This window comes from Rhea pennata, chromosome 4 (assembly GCF_028389875.1).
Source record: "Rhea pennata isolate bPtePen1 chromosome 4, bPtePen1.pri, whole genome shotgun sequence".
Classification (NCBI taxonomy): domain Eukaryota; kingdom Metazoa; phylum Chordata; class Aves; order Rheiformes; family Rheidae; genus Rhea; species Rhea pennata.
In genome coordinates this window covers 76,288,162-76,313,491 of record NC_084666.1, presented here as the reverse complement: position 1 = coordinate 76,313,491, position 25,330 = coordinate 76,288,162, and the positions used below count along the sequence as shown (strand labels likewise).

General features: G+C 40.1%; 1 protein-coding gene across 2 annotated transcripts in view; it reads left to right on the top strand.

Moving 5' to 3' along the window:
* WDFY3 (WD repeat and FYVE domain containing 3) overlaps window positions 1-25,330 on the top strand; it is a 177,237-nt gene that overhangs the window by 125,070 nt on the left and 26,837 nt on the right. The window contains exons 30-43 of one of the 2 annotated variants that reach the window (XM_062574355.1): window positions 440-657; window positions 5,324-5,514; window positions 6,852-6,986; window positions 8,559-8,738; window positions 10,790-11,023; window positions 12,922-13,021; window positions 16,331-16,491; window positions 17,148-17,377; window positions 18,227-18,336; window positions 18,508-18,690; window positions 19,999-20,156; window positions 21,157-21,234; window positions 22,279-22,506; window positions 23,950-24,003. In XM_062574355.1, the coding sequence (XP_062430339.1) occupies window positions 440-657; window positions 5,324-5,514; window positions 6,852-6,986; window positions 8,559-8,738; window positions 10,790-11,023; window positions 12,922-13,021; window positions 16,331-16,491; window positions 17,148-17,377; window positions 18,227-18,336; window positions 18,508-18,690; window positions 19,999-20,156; window positions 21,157-21,234; window positions 22,279-22,506; window positions 23,950-24,003 (2,260 nt within the window). Of the gene's footprint in view, window positions 1-439; window positions 658-5,323; window positions 5,560-6,851; window positions 6,987-8,558; window positions 8,739-10,789; window positions 11,024-12,921; window positions 13,022-16,330; window positions 16,492-17,147; window positions 17,378-18,226; window positions 18,337-18,507; window positions 18,691-19,998; window positions 20,157-21,156; window positions 21,235-22,278; window positions 22,507-23,949; window positions 24,004-25,330 lie in introns of both variants that reach the window. The other variant, XM_062574354.1, reaches the window with a different exon arrangement.

The window sequence follows — 25,330 nt, the reverse complement described above, 5'->3', positions numbered from 1 at the left end:
TTTGCTTTTAGAGAAGTGAGATAGTCAAGTGATATCATTGCAGTTAAGATCTAATAGTACTATGGAAGCTCTATACCTGTGTATAGCTCAACCGAAAGTATTTGGAAATTACAATTTATTGACAAACAATTCTAGTTCAGCATTTCAGATTTCCTATCAAAAGCAGTAACTGGAGTAATCTCATGCCAGTTCAAACCGTCCCAGTAGCTCGTCCCTTTCCATTGAACAAATACTGACATCAGTGTATGGTTTCTGTTTAGAAAGACTTGCTGAGCAGCATTTCCTGTTATAAGGTAGGCTTGGCTAAGAATTCGGTTTATTCTTGGATTGACCTGAAATTTCTGTGATCTTCTTTAAGTTTACTCTGTAGTGGAGGACATGAGTAAGAGAAAAAAAAATGCTATAACATGTGACTTTTTTTTTTTTTTTTTTCAATTAGGGCATGTGAAGAACTAGTCAAGACACTGGGTTTTGATTGGATTATGATGTTTATGGAAGAACACCTCCATTCCACCACTGTCACAGCAGCCATGAGAATTCTTGTGGTCCTGTTGAGTAATCCATCTATCTTGATCAAATTTAAGGAAGGTCTCAGCGGTGGAGGCTGGCTTGATCAGACGGATTCTGTCTTGACCAATAAGATTGGTACTGTGCTAGGTATGACATCTCGGCACTCATGATTGAAGGGTGTATGTGGGATTGGGGGGGGGAGTTATTTTAAGAAAACTGTGTGGCTCATGCATCCTTTCTGTGATAGTGTTGTCTCTGCTGCGATCAGATGCCTCTGCATTTTGGTTTTCTTAGAATAAAGAATTGGTTTCTGTAAGCAAAAGGGAGCAGTTTTACAAAACTGCCCTTCAGCTGACGTTATACAGATTTCGTTATATTTCAGTCTTACCTCTTCATCTGCACGAAGCCTGTGCAGCAAAGCTATAATCAGTTGTCATCTTCATGGCAAAGTTAAGTATGTCTCATGGGCAAGTATATCTGAGCTAAATGAAAAGGCAGCATAGCTGTACACATGAGGTGGTGCTACACTTAAGCTAATAAATATTCAGTAAAATTTATTAGATTATTTGCTGGTATTGGTTACAGCATCATGCAATACTGGACCTGAGCTGCTTCATCTAGTCAGGTCTGGGGCAATTTGATTTACCAGTTTGGATTTGAGCTGCGTTGGGAATTTATTTGTCTGTAGTATCGCCAGCCTTTCTTTTCTCTTGCTCTTTCGCATAAAAGATTTTTTTTGAGTTCGTAAAGACTGATTCATCAAGATTATCAGCCCTTTCCATTACCCTGCATAATCTAGAACTGATTGTGCTGGAGTTTAGTGCTACAGGACCGATTTTGAACATCTCCAAGCTGTCCGAAATAGTGGATATCAATTCTGTGCAGACTGGGGTAATGTAGAATAGTGGATGATTTTTATCTTGCCCTTCCAATTCTCTGAGTGTTAACGTGTAGTTTGTAACCTGTAGCTCATAGTTGGCACTACAAGCAAAAATCTGGAGATAAGCTGTGCTCAGTGTATGTATGACACCAAAGATGGCTTCTGGGGCATAGGTAAAAGCAAACACGGGACTGGCTTAAATTAGGGTGTTGTGTTGGCCAAAATGTCAGCCTGAAAGGGAGCACCTGGTGCCTTTGCTCACGCAGATTTAAGAAAGAGTGGGAGCTGTGAGAGGTAGGAGATGCATGACGAGATGTGGCAGGAGAAACATAGGGAGATGCTCAAGGAGACAGACGGAGGCAGAGGCTGCCAATGGATGTAGCCGGAGATGTCCTCCTGGAAAGCGGTGCCCGCGTGCCAGAGGGTTGCATCTCTGAGGAGACCATGACCCATACCTCTGAAAGACCACAATGCCCTGGTAGCAGGAACACTGAGCGACCGCAAGGAGTAGCGCAAACCCAGGAAGACGCAGGGACTGGCGGCAGAAACCATCATGCACGTAACCCCAATCTCCTGTGCTGCCCGTCGCCATCACTGAGGAATTGAGATGAGCTGAGGGCAACCCACAGCAAAAACAAGGAAAGTTGAAAGGAGCAAGAGGGAAGGAGAGATGTTTGCTTAAGCGTTTGTTCGCTTTCTTTACCTCAATACCTGAATCAATGGTTAGGAGTTTGTGTTAATCGACAATAAATTAAATTAAATTAAGTACAGATTCCCCCAGTCGAGACTGTTTTGCCCAGGCCTAGCGTAGCTTGGGATGGGAATACTTGGCGTGACTTTGAAACTCCAGAAGCGGCCTAGATGCTGGTGCTGGGGAGTTGTGCTGTTGTGTTGTCATGTAAGTGGTACACCCATTGCTCGTGGGGAGGTAGGTGTGAACACTGGGCTAAGAGGTGGGAAATTGAGAGTCAGGGGGACCAGGAAGGCCATTGCCAGGTAGGAAGGTAAGTGGAAGAGGTGGGCTGCCACCTGCTGCAAGCCGCTGGCCCCGTGACCCGGAGCTGGGGCCGTCCCTACCTGCAGGACCGGAAGACCCAACCCTTGGGAGTGCATGGTGCCATGGGGTGCCCCGGGGCTTGCCAGGAGGACATCTCCAGCCACATCCATGTGTGTTCCTGATGAGGCTCCTGCAGGACCTGTGCCTCGTGTCATGGCTGCAGAGGAGGCCCGTGGGGCCAGCTGCTGGAGGGATGTGCTGAACAAGGAGTGCTAGATCCTGCAAATGAGACCCCTGGGGAAGCACTGGGGAAAAGATGGTAACAGGCCACGGTTGCTTGGGCTGCTGAAGTGTGTTTACAGGCAGAGGGGGTCACGTTCGCAGCACGGCTCCGTAGCACTGCTTTAGTAATTTCCAACTAACAATGCGTCAGAGACCAGATGATTGCTCAAGGTTGAAAAGACTTCCCCGTAGGATTTGGCCTGAAAGTGGCTACAAGCAGGAGAGAGAAGGTGTGATCCGAAATCTGGTGGAAAAGAGATGTTTTTAAACTTACTAGAACAACAGGGGACTTCGAATCTCTTTTCTGCACAGAGAACAGAGATGTTCAGAGACACTGGTGTCTCTGAAAATGTCCATCTTTGGTGTTCTCCGAGGACAGAAACTATTTGCTGAAGGGCTTTTGTTATATCTACTGTGAAGTTTCACAATTTTATTAAAGAGATTCCAATTTAAATCTCTCAAGGAGATGTGATTTGTTTGAAATGCCCACTAACCATAGGAGTACAGAGGAGCTAAGAAAACAAGCACTTTGCTGTTGTTGTATTTAGGTATCCGCTTTCTCCTTCAGTTGCTCTTTCAGCCTTTTAGCTAGTGAATCTTAACTAGCTATGCATTCATTGTAAAGTTTCCCAGAACAAACAGGACATAAAAATTAGTTTTATTTGAGATTAGCAAATCCTTAAGGACCTATTAAACTCATTTAAAAGAAGCAAGAACCTCTCCCTCCTCTTGTTCGCACCATTACGCCGGCCCTCGTCAGAAGGAAGGAATGCATTCACATTATGTGTGTTCCTAAAGTTTTATACTTTGTTTCCTCTGTTACCTTGATTATATTCAGGCATCTAATTTAGTAACCTGTTGAGGATATATTCTATTTTCTATGACCCTTATTTTTTTCATCCTGCTGAAGATGCTGCTCTCCAGACTATTTCCCAGTTAAAACCATTGAAGGTAGATGGGAGTCTTTCCACGAGCTTGAATAGGACAGTTGCATGCTGATCTCTTCCTGACTTTTCCAAACTGGTTTATTTTAAGGAAATAGTTGTAAAGGTTTTTTGAAACAATCTTGTTTTGTAGGAGGGCTTTTCCTGGAATGCTAGCCTCTAGACGCTTTGGCAAAACATTAAACCCAGCCTTTGGGTTTTCTCTCTCTGAACTCTCTCACAACATCTAGGAAGTCTATCTACAGTTGTTTCCCATCTTATATCCCTCAGGATAGCAAGCTAGAAACATATGGTAGTTTTTTGAATTATTACTGAGTTATGAAAGTTATGGAAAACAGAATTTATCTGAAATCATATTGTATGTGCAAACATTTATTTTTAACATTCATACTATAGCATCTGTTGTTTGGATTTTTCTGAATTATGTCTTGTGTTCTATTTAAGAAATAATTTTTTGACAGTTTGCATTCACATGTCTTAAAATTTGAAAACCGTTGACATTTTAGAGCATTAACAGTATTCAGTCTAAATGTCTAGTAAATACAAGTTTTCTTCAGTCACAAAATCTTTCTCGATTAGATTTTGATTTACAATGATGTTTGGAGAGAATTTGGAAAGCGCTTTTTTTCATATTATAGTATCACTTTAATGCCAAGTTAGACTGTGACCACAGAGATATTTTTAAAATTGTCTTTTGTCAAATGATAATCACCTATCCAATTAACTTCTCTAATTTTCATGCTTTTTTTTAATATAAACTAAAAAACTGGCTCAGAGTTTCCTAGTGAAACTAGATAGGAGCTTTTTTTGTCCAAGATTATTGGTGGGTTTCATGCAACTCTGTAACAAGGATTTCATTAGTCTGATTCCTGGCAGATACTTGCTGTCTGAAAAGTCAGTTTCTGGTGGAAATAATGTCTATATTTAAACCTCAGAAAAACAGCATGACTGACCTGACTTCTGGCAGGGTCAGAAAAATGGCTCAGTATCTGTGTTGACAGAGAGATTAAGTTACCTTTCTGCCTCTGTCCTCACTCAAAAATTAGTCCTTCTGCAGTCCCAGTGTGTTATTTTTTTAACAGGAAGATGAAATAATTTGGTGGAATAGGGGTCACAAAAGATGAGTTTTGGCCTCCAGCAGCACTTGGAAAGAAAAAGGAGACATTTTTCAATTATCTGCAATTAAGAAATAAAGTAAGAGCACGTAATACTTCATACCAGCTTATTCATCAGTAACATAACAGTTAAAATAAGATCCCTGTGAAAGATCTTTGAAACCCATTTAGGAGCCCGTCATCTTAAATGGGCAAATGGGATTGCTGCTTGGTAATATAAATCAGCTATTTAGTAGCTGAGATTAAGGCAAGACTTCCCTCTCAGTGCTGGAATGTTATTTTTCAGGTGGTCATCTTTAGAGTTTTAAAACTTTGGATTACTGGTCACTGTCAGAAGATAAGAGCAGAGTATGGAGCAGTGTCATCTTTGATGCTGGAAGGCAATCTTTTTCTTTTCTCCTTTTTTTTTTCCCCAGTGACTTAAAAATTCAGGTATCTGAAATAATTTGCATACTACGAGCCGTGATAATCTGTATGTGCACATTTGTTTTTTTGCAATGCTAATTTCTCCAGGTCAGTATATGAGTAAGAAAGAGCTTTACACTCATTTCCCTATTAACACCTGTTGGCTTTTTGGATTTCCCTTTTCTCTTAGGGTTCAACGTTGGCAGGAGTGCTGGAGGCAGATCAACGGTCAGGGAGATTAACCGGGACGCTTGCCATTTTCCCGGCTTCCCCGTTCTTCAGTCCCTTCTCCCTAAGCACACTAATGTACCTGCACTCTATTTCCTCCTCATGGCCCTTTTCCTGCAGCAGCCAGTCACTGAACTGCCCGAAAACCTGCAGGTCAGTGCGCCTGTCAGCAGCAGCCGATGTAATCGGGGTTGCCAGGTAGGGATTACCTAGTAAGATATAAATGTCATTCTGTCTGTCTTCAAAGAGCCTAGTGGATTAACCACCCTCTTCCCTGCAGCTGACTCTCGAGTCAGGATGATGTTGTGTTTGGTGCTGAGCTCGGGGCGGGGAGGGATGAGATGCGGCGGGGACGGGAGGAAGCCAAGCCTGGTGGTGTCGTGGGTAGCTGGAGCTGGCTTCTTGCTGGGCAGTTTGGGGGTCGAATGAAAAACATAACCGTGGTTCAAGCCAGCATGGTAAGGGCGTTGAATTAATCTAGTTTTGTGCCTCTGTGTGTGTTAAGATGTGTTCATGGGGTTACAGACAAAACAAGGCAATTTTTATTTCAGGAAGTCTTTTTGGATATTTTACAAGGGCATCCGAGTTCGTGGCGGAAAAAGTGGATTGTTGTTATACTCACCGGGTTGATTTTGGAATTGTTTAATTGTGTGTAAATGAATAGAAATCATACAGCCTACAGCAAAGACCTGGAAGCTTTAGTATAGTATTTTATAGAGAAAAACACACTCCGGTTTGACAAGATGCCTGTTTAAAAGGGGTTTGCTGCTAACATCCATTGATCAGTAGGAAAAGGAAGGTACAAATTGGAGACTGGAAGGCATGAATCGGTTTATTCTGCCTGCCTGGTTTCTCAAGAATACTTGACAGCATGCTCAGAAAGCCTTGTATCCCTGTGCTGCAGGGAAGTAGAGCCCTTAAGACCTTGCTCTGCTTACAGAGTTGAAGTACAGCACTGTAGAAACTCAATGCAATTACTTAAAATATTTAATAATGACAGTCTTTCAGCTGGAGGTGGGGTGGTCTCTAGAACTATCCTTGCAGTTTGTGATTTGTTTTTATTTTATTTAGTTTCACTTACTGAAAATATGTTTTGGTTTGTTCTTTTTTTTTAATTTTATTTATTTATTTGTTTATTTTCCTATGGGGTACCTTCTGCAGTTAGTTACTAGACATGATAAAGTAACTGATCATGCAGCATTTGTGCTGACAGGTCTGTTGTTGTTTTGGAGCAGATATTTAACTTCAAATGGTGAGAACTGTAGTTATAGTAGTCCACAGTTAGAAGGCGTTTTCTTAAATGCCTCAAATGTCTCATGACACATGATCTCCCCATGAAGTATTTTAGGGATAGAGTTTGGAGGACATGTGAAACAGTTCAATATTTATATACTGCCAAATGAGTGAATCATGAGTATAATATTTAAAAAAAATCAAATTGCACAGGAGAAAAGACTTATTTTTTTTTTCTTCTCTCTCACCTCTAATAGTTTGATTTAGACTCTATTTGGACATTCATATTTGGAGTTCCTGCCTCCTGTGGCACTGTTACCTCTTCAGTACACAATGTTTGCACAGAAGCTGCCTTCTTGTTATTGGGAATGCTGAGGAGCATGCTGAATTCTGTAAGTATAACATTTTTCGGGTGTTTGAATATACAGAATTGCTCGAGTCTGCCTTGTTGTCAAAAGACAAATGAGAAAAACTGGGGTTTTGTTAGTGGGTTATGACAACCCTAACTGAGAACTAGGCTCATAATACTTGCATAATAACCGCCGTTGTCATTGGTTTATTTTATTTTTTGTATCTGTAGAAATATTAGCAGCCACAAAATTATCACTGCTTTTTCACAAAAAGGCTAAGCTTTGCATTTTGTTGCAATTAAAAGAAAACAAAAAAGCAGAATGATTAAGTACCCTTGGCAGAGATGACTGAATTTCTTTCCTGATTAACATCATGGGGGAATGTTTTAGACTACATATCCCATCTGCTCGGAGCTATGTGCGTTATAAATTTTGTACTTGAGAAAATTCCGCATGCAGAGAAGTCCACTGACTATTAATAGCTTCATGCTGGAGGAAATCCACTGACTGCTAGAAAAGTGTGTTCTTCTGTTCTTTGAATCTTAACTCATCAAGAGTAGGCAAAATTTGACTTTCATGGAGGCAGAGGGTTTATCTACTGAAAATGATCTCAGGAAATGTTTGAAAGGAAGCATGAATTTGGCCATCCTGCATTTGGTCACCACGCATTCAGTTGAGAGTGTCTCTCACGTGTTGGTGACGTTTTCGGACATTTCTTCCAGACACATGTACTGGTCGCGTGTTTGTGCCGTGCTTGGGTACGTGTTCTGTCATCTTGCTCGGTTGTATGTTCATGACATGCTTGGACATATGTGCTGTTTCTTGCCGTGCCACCTTGCGGTATACTGTCAGATGTGTTCAGATTTGTTGTCACGCGTCAGGTCACGTTTACCGACCCATTTTGGGTCTTCATGTGTTGGGTCACGTGTTTGTGCTTGGAGGTCTGCTCAGGCACATGTTACCTTGTCTCATGTTGTGACATGCTCCTGTTGTGCTATGTTTGTCATATACTCCGTCATATTCGGTTATGCGACTTGTTCCAACCCACTTGCTGTCTTCATGTCCTTTTGTCACGTTTGTCATGTTCAGTTACGTGCTTCCTTTGCCTTTATGGCAGGGACCTGTTATCAAGTGTTCGGTTGCATGATTTGGACACGTTTTAAGTGTTTGTCACAAGTTAACGGTGTCTTCGGTCATCATGTGTTCCAGAGATGTGCGTGGCCATGTGTTTGGTCTCGTTTGTCACTTGACTACGTGCTGGTGATGTGCTCAGACATGCGTTCCATCACATGTTCCATCACATGTGACATCCTGAGTTGGGGCATTGCATTTTCTGTTACGTTTTTGCCTGGACATGTCATGTGTTCAAACGTCACGTGTTCCAGACACTCCCCCCCCCCCCAAGTTTTGTCACGTGTTTGGTCATATATTTGGGGATGTGTCACGATACGTTCAACAATGCTGTTGACCACATGTTGTACCACATTTGACGATGTGTTTGATCACATTCCATCTTGAAGCTACACCTCCCACGGCTGCTCCTTTCTGAAACGAGCTCTGTTCAATTAGTGCCATCTGTATTAACGTCGTGTTTGTCACCGTTTTTCCTCCCAGCCTTGGCAGTCTGAGGAAGAAGGCTCTTGGCTTCGTGAATACCCAGTCACCTTGATGCAATTCTTCCGGTATTTGTATCACAACGTGCCGGACCTGGTTTCTTTGTGGATGAGCCCAGAGTTCCTGTGTGCGCTGGCAGCAACTGTGTTTCCTTTCAACATACGACCTTACTCTGAGATGGTAGGCAATTCAAAAAGCTTGATTTTTGGTTTTCCTTTGAATGCTATTTTTTTGAGGGTGTATTAATTGGCAGCAGATAAAACCTGACTTGCCCTGCAGAAATAGATGATTGTGAAGGCTGGGCTGGAGATCTTGTGCTTGGGCTCTGAAACAGAGAGGAATGAGTATTCAGCTGAAGGCCAGTTGCTGTGCAATGACATTTGAAACTTCATTTTTAGGGGGGAATGTAGACATTGTATTTGTTCTCTTTTGGGTCAGTTCATTCAACTCGCAAAAGAATAATGTTAGCCCAGATTTACAGAGGGAAAGCAACTGAATCTGCTTTTTGCCAATTGTTCTGAAGGACTGTGGTAAAACCTAAAGCTGCTGTCTTCTCCCACTTCCCATTTGCTCTTCTGTGACTTAACCACAAAACTGTTGTCTTGTCCCAGTCAGAACAGCTGAATTTAAGCTAGGATGGAGGGTGTAGATTCAGCTTTGCTTGTATTACTGCCTTAACCCGACTTACTGCGGGATATTAGTTCCTTGCCTGTTCCTTGCCTAGGTGTCATTTACAGATCGCATTATTTCTAGAGCATGAAAGGAAGGGAAGCAAACAGTTACTGTTGGCTGATATCTAAAAGTCATTTTATTGAGAGGATGGAAGCATGGTTAGGCTGTGGGTTAGCAAGTGCTAGAACTAGGGAGGGATATGATAAAATATTTGAGAAAATACTGCTCACTGATGCAATGTCTTTTTGCCATGAGTAGAAATGGAAGATGAAATTTTAAAGATATGTGCTGATGAGTCTTCGATAAAGATTTTTTTTTTGTGGGGGGGGGGGGGGGTTCTACATTTAACTTGCTCTTGAAGTAGACACAAATGGGCTCTCCAGAGAACCGTGCCACTTATAAACTGATAACGCTGACATGGCATTCACCTAGAGAGACTTTACAGGAGCCTTGGTTCTTTGAGCAACTTGTGTAGCTGCCTGATAGCTTGAGTTCCTCACTGTTTAAGAGGTCTCTTGACTCCGTATCTGTTTGTTCCATTTCTGTTTGTTCCTCCAGCCTTTCCGTCTGCCTAAATGTTTTCCACTGATCAGTTCCATTTGAAATAGATGAACAACAGCTGTGTTGTTCTTGCAACAAAACACTATAACCCAAATTCTACCTAGAGAGAAAATTCTTCAGCGAGTCTTTAACCCACCTGAGATTGCCATTAGAGGCAGAAGGCCTATGCATTGCCGCTTCTTTTTGGTTTTTTTGGAAATACTCTCCTACTGGAGAGAACAAATGTTCAAAACCTTGGTTACTTCATTTTTAAGTTAACAATGCGATAAGCCTCTTTAGAGAAGTGATGTTGCCTTGTCTTGTGGTTGGAGGAGATTTATATAAGAACTCGTAGTTTATTTGTTCTTCTTCTGACTCCTTTCATTGCTGTTTGCAGTATTCTTACAGTCCTTGAGAGCTACCCGCTCCAAGGGTCTTATTCTCCAGGATTAAGAACCCTGTAAAGATAGTATTTTTAGAGAATTTGGAAGACTGACTTATCTGTAACTGTTCTCCTGTGAGCCTCTCAATATTTCCAAAAAACCCCTCAAAACTCCCAAACAAAACGGTTCCCTTTGTATCCAGTTGCAGTAGGTTTGATAGCCTTTTTTAATTGCCCTTTATCTTGATTTTTTTTTGAACTGCTTTAGTTAATGACTCTTCAAAACTTTTCTTTTTTTGTAATAAAAATACTTACTCTTGCAAAGTATCTAGAAATTGCCCAAGATGTTCTTGTTGGTAAGTGACTTCCATATGAAATGTGGAAGTCACTGAAATGATTCATGTCAAATTTACAGATTTTTTTTTTCCCTTGGAAAGCAGAAACTAGAATTTGGGTGTTTCTCCTGTTTTGTATTAGGAAGCCGAAGCCTGACCATAATAATCTTGCAAAAAGACTGTTTTGGACACAAGATATTAAGTGGATAGCCTTAGAAAGAACGAAATTAAAGGACAGAGTAGAGAGAGATTTTTGTTAATTTGCTAATCTCTAGAATTTGAACATACTGATTTTTTCACAGGTCACTGATCTTGATGATGAAGTGGGGTCCCCAGCTGAAGAGTTCAAAGCCTTTGCAGCTGACTCTGGCATGAACAGGAGCCAGTCAGAATACTGCAATGTGGGCACCAAGACATATCTAACCAACCATCCTGCCAAGAAGTTTGTGTTCGACTTCATGCGTGTGCTGATAATTGATAACTTATGTCTGACACCAGCCAGCAAGCAGACTCCACTAGTAGATCTTCTGCTAGAGGTAGAGTTTACTTCTTTTAATTAAAACTTAATATGACACTTTCTTGCTTAAATATCTTTCTCCAGTTGCTTTTTGAATTCAGAGGATTGATTGCCTGGAATCTGGTGGAATCTTTGAGATTGTGATTAAGTATGAGATCAAAAATGACTACCAACATCTCGTAACTAATTTTTTGCACGCTGTTGTTTAAAAACTAGGAAAGCAAACAAAGGGAGAGGACTTAACTCTTCCTTCCTTTCAGAATGCCTTCTGGTTATTTTTGAGGGAATTTTGTTTGTTTTAGCCTGAGCTAAACAATTTTTTTTCTGCTGTGCTGTGTTCTCCCCTTCTCCCTTGGGTTCTTTGACTTTCTTTGCTTTCTTTTAGCCAGTTAGGTTGCTCTGTTAGTTGCTAATCATGTACTGTTGTACACTCTGTCGATGTTTTATTTCATTTTTGTGCTCGCTTTTTGGAGTGGTCTTAATTTTGTTCTTAGCATCATAGTCAATAGCTCCTTTCATCTGGAAGTTCAGGTAGTGGGTTGCAACAGTAGGTATTCAGCAGTGCAGTGTAAGAATTTGTAGCTTTCCCAAAGTTTTATTCTTGCAGAATACAGTTCATCTGTTACTCATCCATTAGGCAGTGGCAGTTGTACTTAGTTTTGTACATGATATAGTATCTCTGCAAATCCTTGAGGAAATACGAAGGTCTCCATTTTATTTGTATTGGATAAAAAGAAGTAGCAGGACATCTGGTGCCATATGCTAGAGAAATTGATAAAGTCACTATGTTGTCTTTCTGTAAATTCTCTTTTAAAGTCCATGACTCCTGCAGAAAACAGCCTTCTGTTAATGGATAGGAACAGAGCAGTTGAACCACTGTTGAACTGCCTTACTGCATCCTCGCCTGCTTCAGACAGGGTGTTCTGAAATGTTCTGTCTGCGTCGAATCATCCTCCCTTGCCCTGTCCGATTGTCACTTCCCCCACACGTCGCTTTGATCTCCTTCCGATTCTTTGATAAAACTGCAGGAATTTTGGACTGTGCTTGGGCATTGCCTCACAGGTCTCCTGGAGTAGCTGGGCATTTTGCTGTCACGAGGCAAAAGACTAATTGTAAAGGGATGCAGTTTTACACAAACGTCAGGAAGCGTATTTGAGGGTACGGCCCGTCAGTCAGCTACAATTACCGTACTGCATTTTAATAAGCTACTGCTGTTTGCTGCTAATTCCTGCCTCCTCAGCATAAAGAGAGGAATGGATGTGTATGTGCTGCTGATTTGTTAAGGTACAAGGTAAAGCAGGGTCGCTCAAACAACCCTAGGAAGTAATATACCATTAAGGGGAACATTCAGCTAGGTATGATTATGTATGCATTAAACAACGCAAGGTGATAAAATGTTTTTCCTCTTCAATTGCCAAGGGCATCGGAAAGGTTTAGTGCATCCCTCTGTGTTATATGACTATCCCAAAGCTGGTGTAGTAATACACAAAAACGTAGGTAAGCACTAATGCGTTGATACGTTCATTCAAGCTGTCTCGTTTACTTTCTATTTAGTCGAGGGTGTGATTATGTGAGCTGAGGAGGTAACAGTTTTAAGTGTACGTCTCATTTACACATCTGTGTCTTTTTTCCAGCTCCTGTTATGGAGGGAATACAATGGCAGGAGATAAATTTGCTGGATTTAAAGGGGAGTAACACCCACCCTTGCGGCCAGTACACAAGGCCTGCCTTGCGCATTTTTAAGGTTATACATAAAGCCTAGACTGTCGTCTTAGGATAACTTATTAAGGAAAAAAACATACTTCAGGAGACTCAAGAGAAGGAGGGGGGGACTAGGTGAGCTTCTCTTCTTGCTTATTCAGCGTACTCATTATGTCTTCCTTGTGGTGTTTTTTTTGTTTGTTTGTTTTAAATCAGGCTTCCCCCGAGAGATCAACACGAACACAGCAGAAGGAGTTTCAGACATACGTTTTGGATAGCGTGATGGACCACTTACTTGCAGCTGATGTTTTATTGGGTAATACAGCAATGTTAAATTATCAACCTGTTGATTTGAGGGAAGGATTTTATTTATTTACTTACTTGTTTCACACTATCATTTTCTATCTCAGAGTCGTTGTTCTTTCTTTTATCTCTTCTTTCTACTGTCTTCTTTCCTTTTGATGTGTAAATGGTATTGCCATGCTTGCACATTCCCTTGTGACTTTCCTTGTGCCAAAGCAGTGAAGTAGAAGTGTTCAGAAAGATTATATGGGAGAAAGCTCTCAGATATGTAAGCCAGACACATTGAAATAGGAGCAAAAAGGGGGAAAAAAAAAAGAAAGAAAAAAAAAAGATGATCTTGTTCCCCCTGCACCATCAATCCTGTCCTCCTTGCCACAGCAGAGGATCTGGAACTCTTGTCAATTTATCGTGGATGGGACTTTGGTTCTAAAAATTGGCTTTGTTTCCTTTTTCTCCTGCTAGAGTTTTATTATTAATGCAGCACCCCAGCGAAAGCAGTTGGGATAGCATGCCATTATACCAGTTACTAAATAAACGCGCAGGAAGAGACTGAAAAGCTTGTAATCTGGATGCCAGTAGGATGTGCTGATGTGGGTATCTACTCCATCAGAGCATGGGTGTAGATACTTGTGAGGTGACTGGCAGGGAATATCATGCTCAGGTGCCCAGTTTGATTTCACAAGGACTTCGCAGGAGTTTTCAGTCTGCTCTATCTCAGTCCTCCCTCCGTAGCCAGAATGGGCTCTCTGGGACCAACAAGGATTTTCCCCCTAACTAGCTAACACTTGGAAGAGGATTGCACTTTTCTTGGCCTGGTGCTAGTCTGCATGCTAAAGAGAACTTGTTGATCAGTTTTTACTGCTCATTAGTTAAATTTAATGAGGCAACATGTGTATCTGATGAACTGTACATGTAAGGCTCTCCTGTTCTTGCCACAGCAAATATTTTTTTCTTCTCTGGGTGCAATGCATTAATAAAATAATTTCAGGTTCATATGACATGAAGCTTTGAATCATATTTTCTCCCAAGAGTTGCTTGCCCTTATAACTACTTTAGCGTAGCTGATGGGCAGAACTTGGCTTTCCCTGCAGATTCCATCTTCAAGATTATCCCAGCTTTCTTCATGTGTGATGTTGTTTGCTTTACATGCAGATGGAGCATTAAGAGTATAAATGCAAGTGAACTTCCAGCAAAATGAGTACCCACTAATGAATTTGTTTATGGAAACATTGGCACTTTTCAGGCCGAAGTACAAACGGAGACACAGGTGTGCACATACAGACACGTAGCTGGCTTAAAATTTGCAGTGGCTCTCAATTTTATTGAGTGAAGCACAGTGAGGGAGACGTGGAAAGATGCCAGCGGATATCACTTATTACTTGGAACTGTTAAAATTCTTTACTTTTCGAAAAAGCAAATGCAGAATTCTAAAGAAGTATAGATGGTTCTGCCCACATGCAGCCCAACTAAAAGGGAGGACCATGCAAAAACACAAAGGCTAAGGAGCACCATTTCTTCTGGACTCATGGCTACTTTTAGAGCGGAGTAATTTACTACATCTGTTTGAAGCATAAAATTACTGTTTCCCTCCCTATCTGCTGTTTAGCTCTGGTGACAGCCACCTCAGTTCAGGTTTCAGAGCAATGGCTCTAAATTCTCTTTCCAAATCTTCTTGGAGAAACGCAGTGCTCTGGCTGGAGCCCTTGTCCCTCCTGCACTGCTGCTTGGCTGCACAGTTGGTCCAAAGGAAATTGGGAATACGGTCTTGTCATAAACACTGTTATGCTGGTACATAGGTAGAAGCTGTAATCAACAGAAGTTATAATCAACTTTTAAGTGCATGTGACACACAGATTTGGGGCATTTATTTAGACTTAGACCTGTTTATATATCAGAATGTGATTTTGTTTAACCTCTAAAGAGGATCTTATCTTTTAAACACAATCTATATTTTACAGAGCTGTTTCTAGTGAGTAACATATTCTTACCAAAAATCTCTAGCCTCTTGGATGTATTTATAATTCATCTCTGAATTACATTCCTGGTCAGAAACTGTGTCAGCAGATTGTGGATATGTGTCCTGCTGAGATCATTAATTCACCTTAGACTGTTGGTGGTAGCAAGCTATGACAAGGAACTTCTATTCCTGTCCCAGAAAAGAAACCTACATAAGCATTTATTTTTGACATTTAGACACTCTGGAAGTTCTTTAGTAAGGGCAGTAGTCTTGGTATAAAAGGAGCTTGGCAGCAGAATTCACATCCCTTAGAAAATCAGCTGTAGATTAAGCTCTGCCTTTTTTTTTTTTTTTTTTGTTACAAAGTAGTATCTGAGATTAGTTTGTTTGCTGAAATTAGGGGTGTCAAGAGGATTGGGTGTAAAAAGGATGGTGACACACTCTTTTCAGTGGTGCCCAGAAACAAGACAAGAGGCAACGGGCACAAACCAAACCACAGGAAGCTCCAGCTGAATATGAGGAAGAACTTGTGTGCTGTGAGGGTAATAGCACTGGAGCAGCTTGCCCGGAGAGGCGGTGGAGTCTCCTTCTCTGGAGATATGCAAAACTCACCTGGATGCGAGCCTGTCTAACGTTCTTGAGATGATGCTGCTGGAGCAGGGCCTTGGACTAGGTGGTCTCCAGGGGTGCCTCCGACCTCAACCCTTCTGTGATTCTGTGAAATACAGCAAGAAGCTTGGGGTCCTTTGGATCATTTACTCCGTGAGGAAAATGTTGGAATACACCGACGTGGAGTTTATTGCCGTCCTTTGTGAAAGCGTAACCCAAGTGGTTATCCTCAAATGAGGGACTGAGGATACCTACGCTTCTGTCTTTGACAGAACTTCAGGCCATCTCTTAGTCTAGTGCTGGACATTAGTCTGGAAGGTTAACATACCATTCCCAAAGGTAGGCAAGGGCCACTAACAGTATCTGCACTGATTTTCATATTTTAGCCTGACTTTTCTCATGACATCATCAGTTACAGTAAGCATGTCAGGCCATAATTCTATGGCAGTTTCCTTTTAAATAGTAGCAGAAGTATGGGAAAGTGTGTTAAGCCACTCAAAATATTTTCCAGTGGTGTTGTGGGTATTTAGTTCTTTTTCTGGTGTTGGGCTTTTCACTATCCATTTCAGATCTCACTTGCCATCAGAGTTCAGTGTAGGTAAACCATAAGGTTTTAGCTTTCTGTTTGACTGTTTCGTTTAGATGAGTGTTTGCTTCTCTTTAACAGAAGTCTAGAAAGCATAGGCTAATATGGATGTACTTATTTGCATGTGATTTTTCGATAAATGAAGCAAAACTCATTTTAATCTTTTCTAGGTGAAGATGCGTCTCTACCTATAACAAGCGGAGGAAGCTATCAAGTGCTGGTGAACAATGTGTTTTATTTTACGCAGCGTGTGGTAGATAAGCTTTGGCAGGGCATGTTCAACAAAGAATCCAAACTTCTTGTAGACTTCATAATCCAGCTCATTGCACAGGTAACAACATTCTCCTATTAACCTGATTGCAAAAATGTTGTCACGGGTTATGTTAAAACCCATTGAGTAATGTCATTAAAGAAGCTGCATAATATCTGGGTGAGCCATTGCGGTTTCTTTTTGCGTGGTAATTGTACACACTGGGGATCAGTTAAACATTTTAACTTTTAAAATGCTAGAGGCCCATCTTAGGTCACCGTAGGACACTCCCCAGGCTTTTCCTCTTGCTTTTCTACTGAACTTCCCTAGCATGTCTTGTCAGCATAGTTGATCTATGCTTTAATGTAGGACAGATGAGTTAAAACTGCTTTCAGATTAAATTATTTTTTTAAGAAAACTCCAGAAATAAACAACCAAATTTGCCTCAAATGATTTTTTTTTAGGATGCTTACTCATCCTCTTCTGTTGGAGATTGTTGACGACTTTTGCTGTGAGAAATAAAGAAAATGTTAATAGACTGACGTTTCTAGAAGTTACAATTTTAAGTGTATTGTACCATGTATTAATGTCATTTCTACCCTCAAAATTGGTAGAATATACACAATTTTGGTAAAACAAAGTTTTTGAAAATCAGTATGAGTCAGTTAATGGGGACCTTATCTGCCATTAAAATGATTTTCTGCTTTTATCTGATCATGCTTTGTACTTTCCATCAGTCAAAAAGAAGATCTCAGGGATTATCGCTGGATGCCATTTATCACTGCCTGAATAGGACCATCTTGTATCAGTTCTCAAGGGCGCATAAAACTGTTCCTCAGCAAGTTGCTCTCCTTGATTCCCTAAGGGTCCTTACTGTGAACAGAAACTTAATTTTGGGGCCTGGGAATCACGACCAAGAGTTCATCAGCTGCCTAGCTCACTGCTTGATTAATCTGCATGTGGGAAGGTAAATATCTCAGTTGTTCAATTCAGAAAAAGTCACCTGTTCCCTCTCAACTCCAACTGTCACCTTGCAAATCAGTCAGCAAATTCTGGATAATCGTGTATAACTTTCAAGCTGGTGAAGTACAAGCAAGCTCAAGTAGTTCATTTTGAAACAAAAATAGATTTGAAAAGTGTAGGCTTAGAGAACATGGTCTTATTTACGTTTATAGTGGTATTAAAATACTGGCATACGAGTACTTATCAGTTCTGTTATTAAGCTTTAATAGTGTAAAACATTCTCCAAGTAGAGAACAGCATCAGTACTAAGTAATTAATAATCAAAGGGACCTGTCTGTTACAAGGCAAGGAGACTAGATTTACTGTCTATTGAATCATTTATTATATAATTGCAGTAGTAGGATCTGAATGTGTAAAACTGAATTAGAGCAATTGGGCATTAAATCAGAAGACTATGGCAAACGCTGTAAACATCTACCTGTCTGCAGCGCTACAAATGCCTGCCTGGCACTTTGATTTTTTTCAGAAAAGATGTACCTCTTGGGTTTTATCTAAAGACACTTGAGTAGCATAATCAGCAGATATCTTGAATGTTCTCCACTTACGGCCTCAGCCATTTTGTGTTTCTTCAAATATTACTGTCTTCCTCCAGCAATACCAGTGTCCACGGTATATCATTTTTCCTACATCTTCAGCTCAGTTTGTGACTGTAGATCATCAAAACTCAAGCGGACAAAAATGAAGATACATTGCTGTAGCAGCATGCATTAGTCTTCGTAACACTATCACAGAGAATGGAATGATTTAGTTTATATTTGTTTCTGGTTATTGTTAAAGCATTGTGTGTTTGTAGCAACGTAGATGGGTTTGGATTGGAAGCAGAAGCCAGGATGACAACATGGCACATAATGATCCCCTCTGATATAGAACCAGATGGAGTTTACAATCAAGACGTCAGTGAAGGTAGTGTAATCTGAGAGTGGCGGAGCCACAGATGTCTGCTAATGCCACTTATTTATTGTCACTACTGCTCTTTTACCCCAATTATTGTTTGGGCTGGGCTGGAGCAGGATAGAAGAAAAGCTACTATGTGTGTGTTTATATATGTATATAAAAATCTTGTTACCTTTGCAGGTCGCCAGCTTCTTTTAAAAGCCATAAACAGAGTGTGGACAGAGCTGATTCATAGTAAAAAACAGGTTTTGGAAGAGGTTTTCAAAGTGACGCTACCTGTCAATGATCGTGGCCAGGTGGATATAACTGTTGCAAGACCTTTTATTGAAGAAGCAAGTTTAAAATGTTGGCAAAATCATTTAGGTAAGTGTAACTGAAGATTTATCTACTCTGAATGGTAGGTTTCCTTGAATTGAATCCCATGCATTGGATGTTTTAGTGTGAGCTTAGCTTTTGTGTTGTTCCTGCTGTATTATAAAATGCTTTCAGCTGTCACCTCGCCTTGAATTGGATAAAATTGCACTCTGTTATGCACAGGAGCTTTGTTCAACTCTTTCAGTAGTCTCAATTTTGTGCGGATGTGTGTGTGTGAGCATGCACCAAATACTGTATTGTGAATGACAGCAGTGGAGGACCAGTTCACTTAGCATCTTCTCATTAACAGCTGGGCTAAGGAGACCTGTGTTACCTTTCTCAGGACTGAATTTACCAGGGAGAGGTGAGCCTGTCCAGCTACAGCCTACAAACGCTGGGTGGGGTAATACAACTGGAGATGTGTGACTGTGCAGCCTTTTTTTAACAGCAGTAATATTGTGACTACTTCTTGGCTGGAAAATCTATTCGACGTAAGAGGCAGCTTTGCAGAAAAGGTCCTGGTGGTTAACAATTTACACAAGAATTAGCAGGATGCTCTTACAACAGAGGCCACCAAATGCTGTTGGGCTGAGTTAAAAAGAACTTAGATAGCAGGTCCTAAAAATTCATCTAAGAAGCCATGGCCATGATTCTTTAGACAGTTGAGTGAGTCTGAAGTAGTTGAGGTTAATCTGGATGCATAGAAAACGCTTCTGGAAACTTGGAGTCCTTTTTTTTCTGGTTTTAGTATTTCTAGATGTGATTTTTCTCACGTATCTTTGAATAAATGTGTTCAGTGAAGTGAAGGATCTTTGGAGAATTTATTGCAATAAGAAGTAGTGGTTTTAAAAGAAGAGAAGGTTCAGAGAAGGAGCAAATTAAAAATGGTGAGGAGCATGAGCAGGGTGGGCTAGTTAGTAGGGCCGAGATTTGGGAAGAAGGAAAGAGTAGAGAGCACGTATAGTAGAATAAAATATCAGACACTGTTTCCCTTCTTTGAAATACTTGCTTTTTCTTTGAGAGATGATTCAGCAAAATTAAATATTATTGTATTTCCAGTGTATCTGTTTATCATCTGTTCAGATGAGGAAATAATTCACAGCTCATGGATCCTGTTCTTGATAGCAAATCTGTTTCTCTTGCTTAATCTCAAAATGGGTGAAATTTCCAGATTTCATCTGTGAATCCTTCCTCACACAAGAGGCATGAATGTTGATTTGAATGTGAATGCTCTTAAAAATTTTAGAGGTATGGAGATTACTTAAAAAACAGTAACAACAATGACAAATCCCACAACGCTTACTCTTTGGTTTTCAGCCCATGAGAAGAAATGCATCAGCAGAGGAGAGGCTTTGGTTCCAACCACGCAGTCCAAACTTTCTCGAGTTAGCAGTGGGTTTGGCCTCTCTAAACTAACTGGTTCCAGGAGAAACCGAAAGGAGAGTGGGCTCAACAAGCACAATCTATCTACACAGGTAATTTCTATCAATTAAGGAAACACAATCTAAGCTTCAGCAATGTATGTTCAGAGTTTATAGTAAGTGTCCCAGTGTAGAGAATACTAAAGGGTAGAGTTCAGCAAAAGACTACCTGTGGAACAGTAGAGCTGGACAAAGAAGAGATGAGAAGATAGACCAGGGCAGCACAGCAGCGGGAGAGCAATGTGCTCTCCCTGGGAAAGAACCTGGCGAGGCATCACAAGGAGCATAAAGTATCTGAGATGTTGAAAACGAGGGAGGGATCTGAAAGTTTTGGAGGGGTGAGTTCTTGTAGTAGTTAGCACACGTAACGGTTAAGAGCCTTTGGGTTGTGGGGAGCAGGCTGTGTTCCTGCTGCCACGAAACATCTTGCTTCGGTTGGCTTAATTGGGAGTTACTTGTGGCCTATGTAAGTGGAAAAACGAGTTGTCAGTTCACTTAGCAATCTAAAAATTATTCAGTGACTTTGAATTGGTTATCTCAGTCCTTTTCATGGAGAGCAGGCGTACACCTCAAAAAGAAAACAAAGAAACCCACCGAGCAAGTTTACAGGAACCTTTGCTGACTACGCCAGCAGAGGGGACAAGAGCGAAAAGATACAGAATACCATGCAGGATGAGGAGTGCTGTGTGTTTTGAGGGTTTTCATCAAACTGGCAGCACAAACTATTATTTAAAAGGAAACAGGGAAAAGTAGTAGTATTTGCTGTTTGGCACCAATCTGTTGGGATTTTCAGAACTATTAGTAATGTACTTGGAGAATTTTCCAAATATTTGACATAAAAAAAATAAATAAAGCGTATCTCTATACATGGATTTACTGCAATTTTTTTCTTTAAATCTTAGAATAATACTATTGCATGGAATAGTTTGAAATAATTTGCTGTTTCCTTGTTTTTTAAGAAACTGTTCTGTGTAAGCAAGTCAGTGAGGTGATTTCTGCACAAACTGTGCAGTTATAAAGTAGTGTTCTGTTTGTCCTCTTATCTTTGTATTAGGAAATTTCCCAGTGGATGTTTACTCACATTGCAGTGGTTCGGGACCTGGTAGACATGCAGTATAAGGAATATCAGGAGGTAAGCTTTGGAGAATTATCTGAAACTAATATCATGAAACTGGTATTTTGACCTGTCAGGTTGTATATATCTTTCTTTCTCAATACGTAAAATACTAGGAAGTGACTGGTGAAATGATTGCACATTTAGATACACTTGTTATTTTTAAGGGTTTCTTAATGCAATCAAACAAACGAGAAAAACTAATTTTGACATGGTTGCAGGTGAAAGCCTATGTAACAGTATTATGTAAGTTGAACTTCTTTTCTTTTTCGTTTTTTTTTCTTTTTCTTTTCCCCCCAAGAAGCTTAAGAAGCCCATGGATTAAACGAAAGCCAGGGGGAAGATAAGCTGGAATACACTATCCGTCTAAAATACTGCAGAAAAACATAAAGGAATGCTAGGAGAAGCATTGTTTGTGAACACGACTTTAAGTAACACACACAAGACTTTACAGTACCTTTCTTTAATCATGTAGTGATACAAAGGAGTGGCTATGTGCCATCTAGAAAGAAATCACTGCACCTTTCATTTTCTTCCAAGCATCCAAGAAATCGTTTGGTTCAGAATTAGTTGTTGAGTTTTTATACTCTAAATCTGAGAAATTAGCTGCCTAGAGGAACAAGTGTTTGAAAGCGACTAGCAAAACAAAACAAAACAAAAATTTCGCTTCATTTAATATCTCTCTTCTATCTAAATACAGGCAGGGAAAGCATCCAAAAACAATTGTAATTTTTTCTTTCATAAAAACCTTTTCCAAAATTAATCTGTTATATTTCTTGCATATTTGCAGCTTACAGATAACTTTAATTAAAAAAAAAAAAAGCAAAAGCATAGCTGCAGGGTTTTTATTTTTAATATTCATTTATTTATAGAAAATTGCAGTTTGAACCCTGCTTTTATTGTAGCTGAGACTGGAAATCTAATTGAAGGACGCTAGAAAATGCTACTAGATTTTCAAATTATTACAGAGTTTTCTGCAATGTAGTAAAAATTGCTCTGTTCATGTCAAGTGCAGGCTTAAAATGTCATTCTTAACACACATACAAATGTCTTCTTACTTAGCGGCAGCAGAATGCGTTAAAATACGTGACAGAAGAGTGGTCTCAGATTGAATATGAGTTACTGCGGGAGCGAGGTCTGTGGGGTCCTCCCATCGGCTCCCATCTCGACAAGTGGATGTTGGAGATGACCGAGGGTCCCTGCAGAATGAGGAAGAAGATGGTGCGAAATGATATGTTTTATATTCAGTATCCATACATGCCTGAAGCTGAGCAAGAGACAAATTTGTTGGTAAGTATTCACAATTTTGTGATGAGTCATTTTATGGCCTGTTCTAAAATTTGTACTGCTTTTTAGTTTCTTTTAAGAAATATATTTTATTCTGTAGGTATTATTTGTCTGCAAGCCTTACATAATGATTAAGTTCCAGTTGTTCTTCAGTATATATTTACAGGAGGGCTGAACCGTGACAGCTCACAGCTAAGTGAACTTAGGAACTTTAGCAAACTTGACAAATAACTGTAAGCTAAAAAGTGCCATAATTACAGGAAGTTTCAGTCTGAGTTCTTCGCCTTAGGCTAGATAACACTTTAAATAGTGATCTGAAAGAAAGCTAAAAACAAACATCATGTTTGTAGTCAACATAAACTCGTAAATAACGAGCAGTTCAGTTTTATGTAGCAACATGAATAGTTTAAAAATCTGGTTCCACTCCAAAAAAAAGAAAAAATTGTTATGACAGAATATTGACTCATCCAAGATTCAAACATGTAGCCCATATTTAGACAATAAGAGACTTTATCCTGGAAGAAAAACAGCATACTTCAATTCTGGAAAAGACTTAATTGAAAAATTGCTCAAATCAACGTTAGCTGAGTGCACACTGGCATCGTGCTGTGTCAAGAGGTTCGGTGGGTTTTGGGGATGGACGTGCAGGGAACTCTCAACCAGCGGTGCTAGTACAGCTGCTAGCATTCTGGATGCAGTTCAAAAGAAATGTTCCTAGATTGGTATGAACACAGAGAAGTCAAAAATAACTAGAAGACTGGGAAACAAGCTTAAAAATGAGGCTCAAGAATGTAAGTATTTTTAGCTTATCGGAGAAATAATGTAATCACAGACTTATTTGTACAGGGCTCTTTAGCAGCACATGTGCAGGTATGTAAGACCTTGCGGCTGACTTATTAAGTGGCCAAAGTCCACTTTGTTAAGAGTTACTCCTAAAGAAATATGGTGCTAATTGATCCTTGAAGCAAGCTACCGGGGCCTCTGGTACATTCTTCATTGGCAGGATTTTCAAACCTAGGGTTGATCGTCTCCCAGCAGAGGTAATACGTAATGCCATCACAGCTTTTGAACGCCACGTTGCTTGCCTCTAGCTCGGTTTTAAAGCTGGCTGTGTGTCGCCCCAGCCCTGACTTCGTACAGCACTGTATTTTTGAAGCAGCATGTGACGATGTAGCCAGTATCGTTGCCATTAGCACTGAATTGCTGAAAGATTTGGGGCAGAGTAATTTACCTTACAAACGTGAAAACGAAGCATAATAGATATCGCGTTCTTTTAATGTCAAAACCGTGCAACTCGATTTAGACCATTAGGCATATTGTCGTGCTTGTAATCTGGTACATGTTAGTTCTAATGACGGTTAAGTTCACACAAAGTGGAGGACAGACCATCATACGTTCTCAAAAATGTTCTTTTTCTGATGCTTGTACTTAATGCCCTGTTTTCAGTCTGACTTCCCAAGTAAACTTCCTGAGACACCCGATGATACCATTCCTCAAAAGGTAAAGAAACAAATATGCTGACTGAAAGAATGTAAAATGAATAAACTTTTTTTTTTTCCTCTTCCCCCTCCTGCATGTTAGGCGATCTTAACAAGGCTTCTACGATTGGCTTTCAACTTGCTCTTTCAGTAAATATTTCCAGGACTAAAGGTTTTTCAGTATTCACATTAGAAGATGTCACTGTGCCCTCTTCAGCCTTCACCTAATAAAACTTTCTGTAGCTCTTAGCTTCTTTGCTGCACACTAACAGGCTGTGTTGGGCTGTGCTGTCACTGTTCTCACTGTAAAAAGTGTGTTGGCTTGGGATCTGAACTAATGATCTATGAAACATGTTTAGTAATGGGCAACATGATCATTGGAAGCACTGATTAGGAAAATAAGCGTTTATTTCTAACAGACAATCTGGAGAACAAGTTTGGTGTTTTTTTTTTCCTTTTATGTGAGTTATACTAGACTGCAAAAGGCCTGTTCTTACTAGACACGAGATTAATTTTATCTCTCCTAAGTCCTCTCCTTGTTTTCTTTATTAAGAAACAATGGGGCTGAATGTAGAAAACGTGTTTCAAAATATGAATCCTACCTTGAAAATAACAAAACCTTGTTCCCAGCTTGCTACTCCACAGGCCCTTGAGTATTATTCTATTTCTGTATTAAATTGCAGTCTTGCCCATCACTAAGTACAGTGTGCAACGTGTGTTCACTCATTTTGTATTATATATGATGGTAAAATAATACATTTAAATGAAAGCGGCTTTTATGTGAAATATCCAGTGTAATTGTTGCAGATTTCCTTTATTCGTGTTTAGCAGTTTAGCAGTGCTAGTTTGGGTTTTTCTTTGTAGGCTATTCATCAGTTGTTTCTACAAATGTGTTAAATGTCATTTAAGTAGCATTTGCGTGGTGCTAAGGGATGAAGGCACAGAGTCAAGCATAAGTCAGAAAGATATGTCAGCTCTTGGGGCAACTAATTTGATCTGAAATAATAAATCTCCATGTCACTAATATTAACCTCTTAATCTTCTGGTGCATCCATTCGTAACTAAGCTAATACGCTTTTATGGGTCATTTAGTTTCCCAGCTTATAAAGATTAACTGAAAAAATGACGTTTTTGTATATTTTGAGTAATCACCGCAGAAGCGCACAAGGGAATATCTTAATTAAAATGGCAGGTGATAGTCTACAGTTCAGCATATTGTACAATATTGAACTAGATTTATAATATTTCAGAACTATCCCAATCCAATTACAAATTTCCTGGGGAATAATGCTACAGAATAAAGAAATTTTCTGGGAAGGAGGACAGCTAAACACATTTACAGCCTGAGG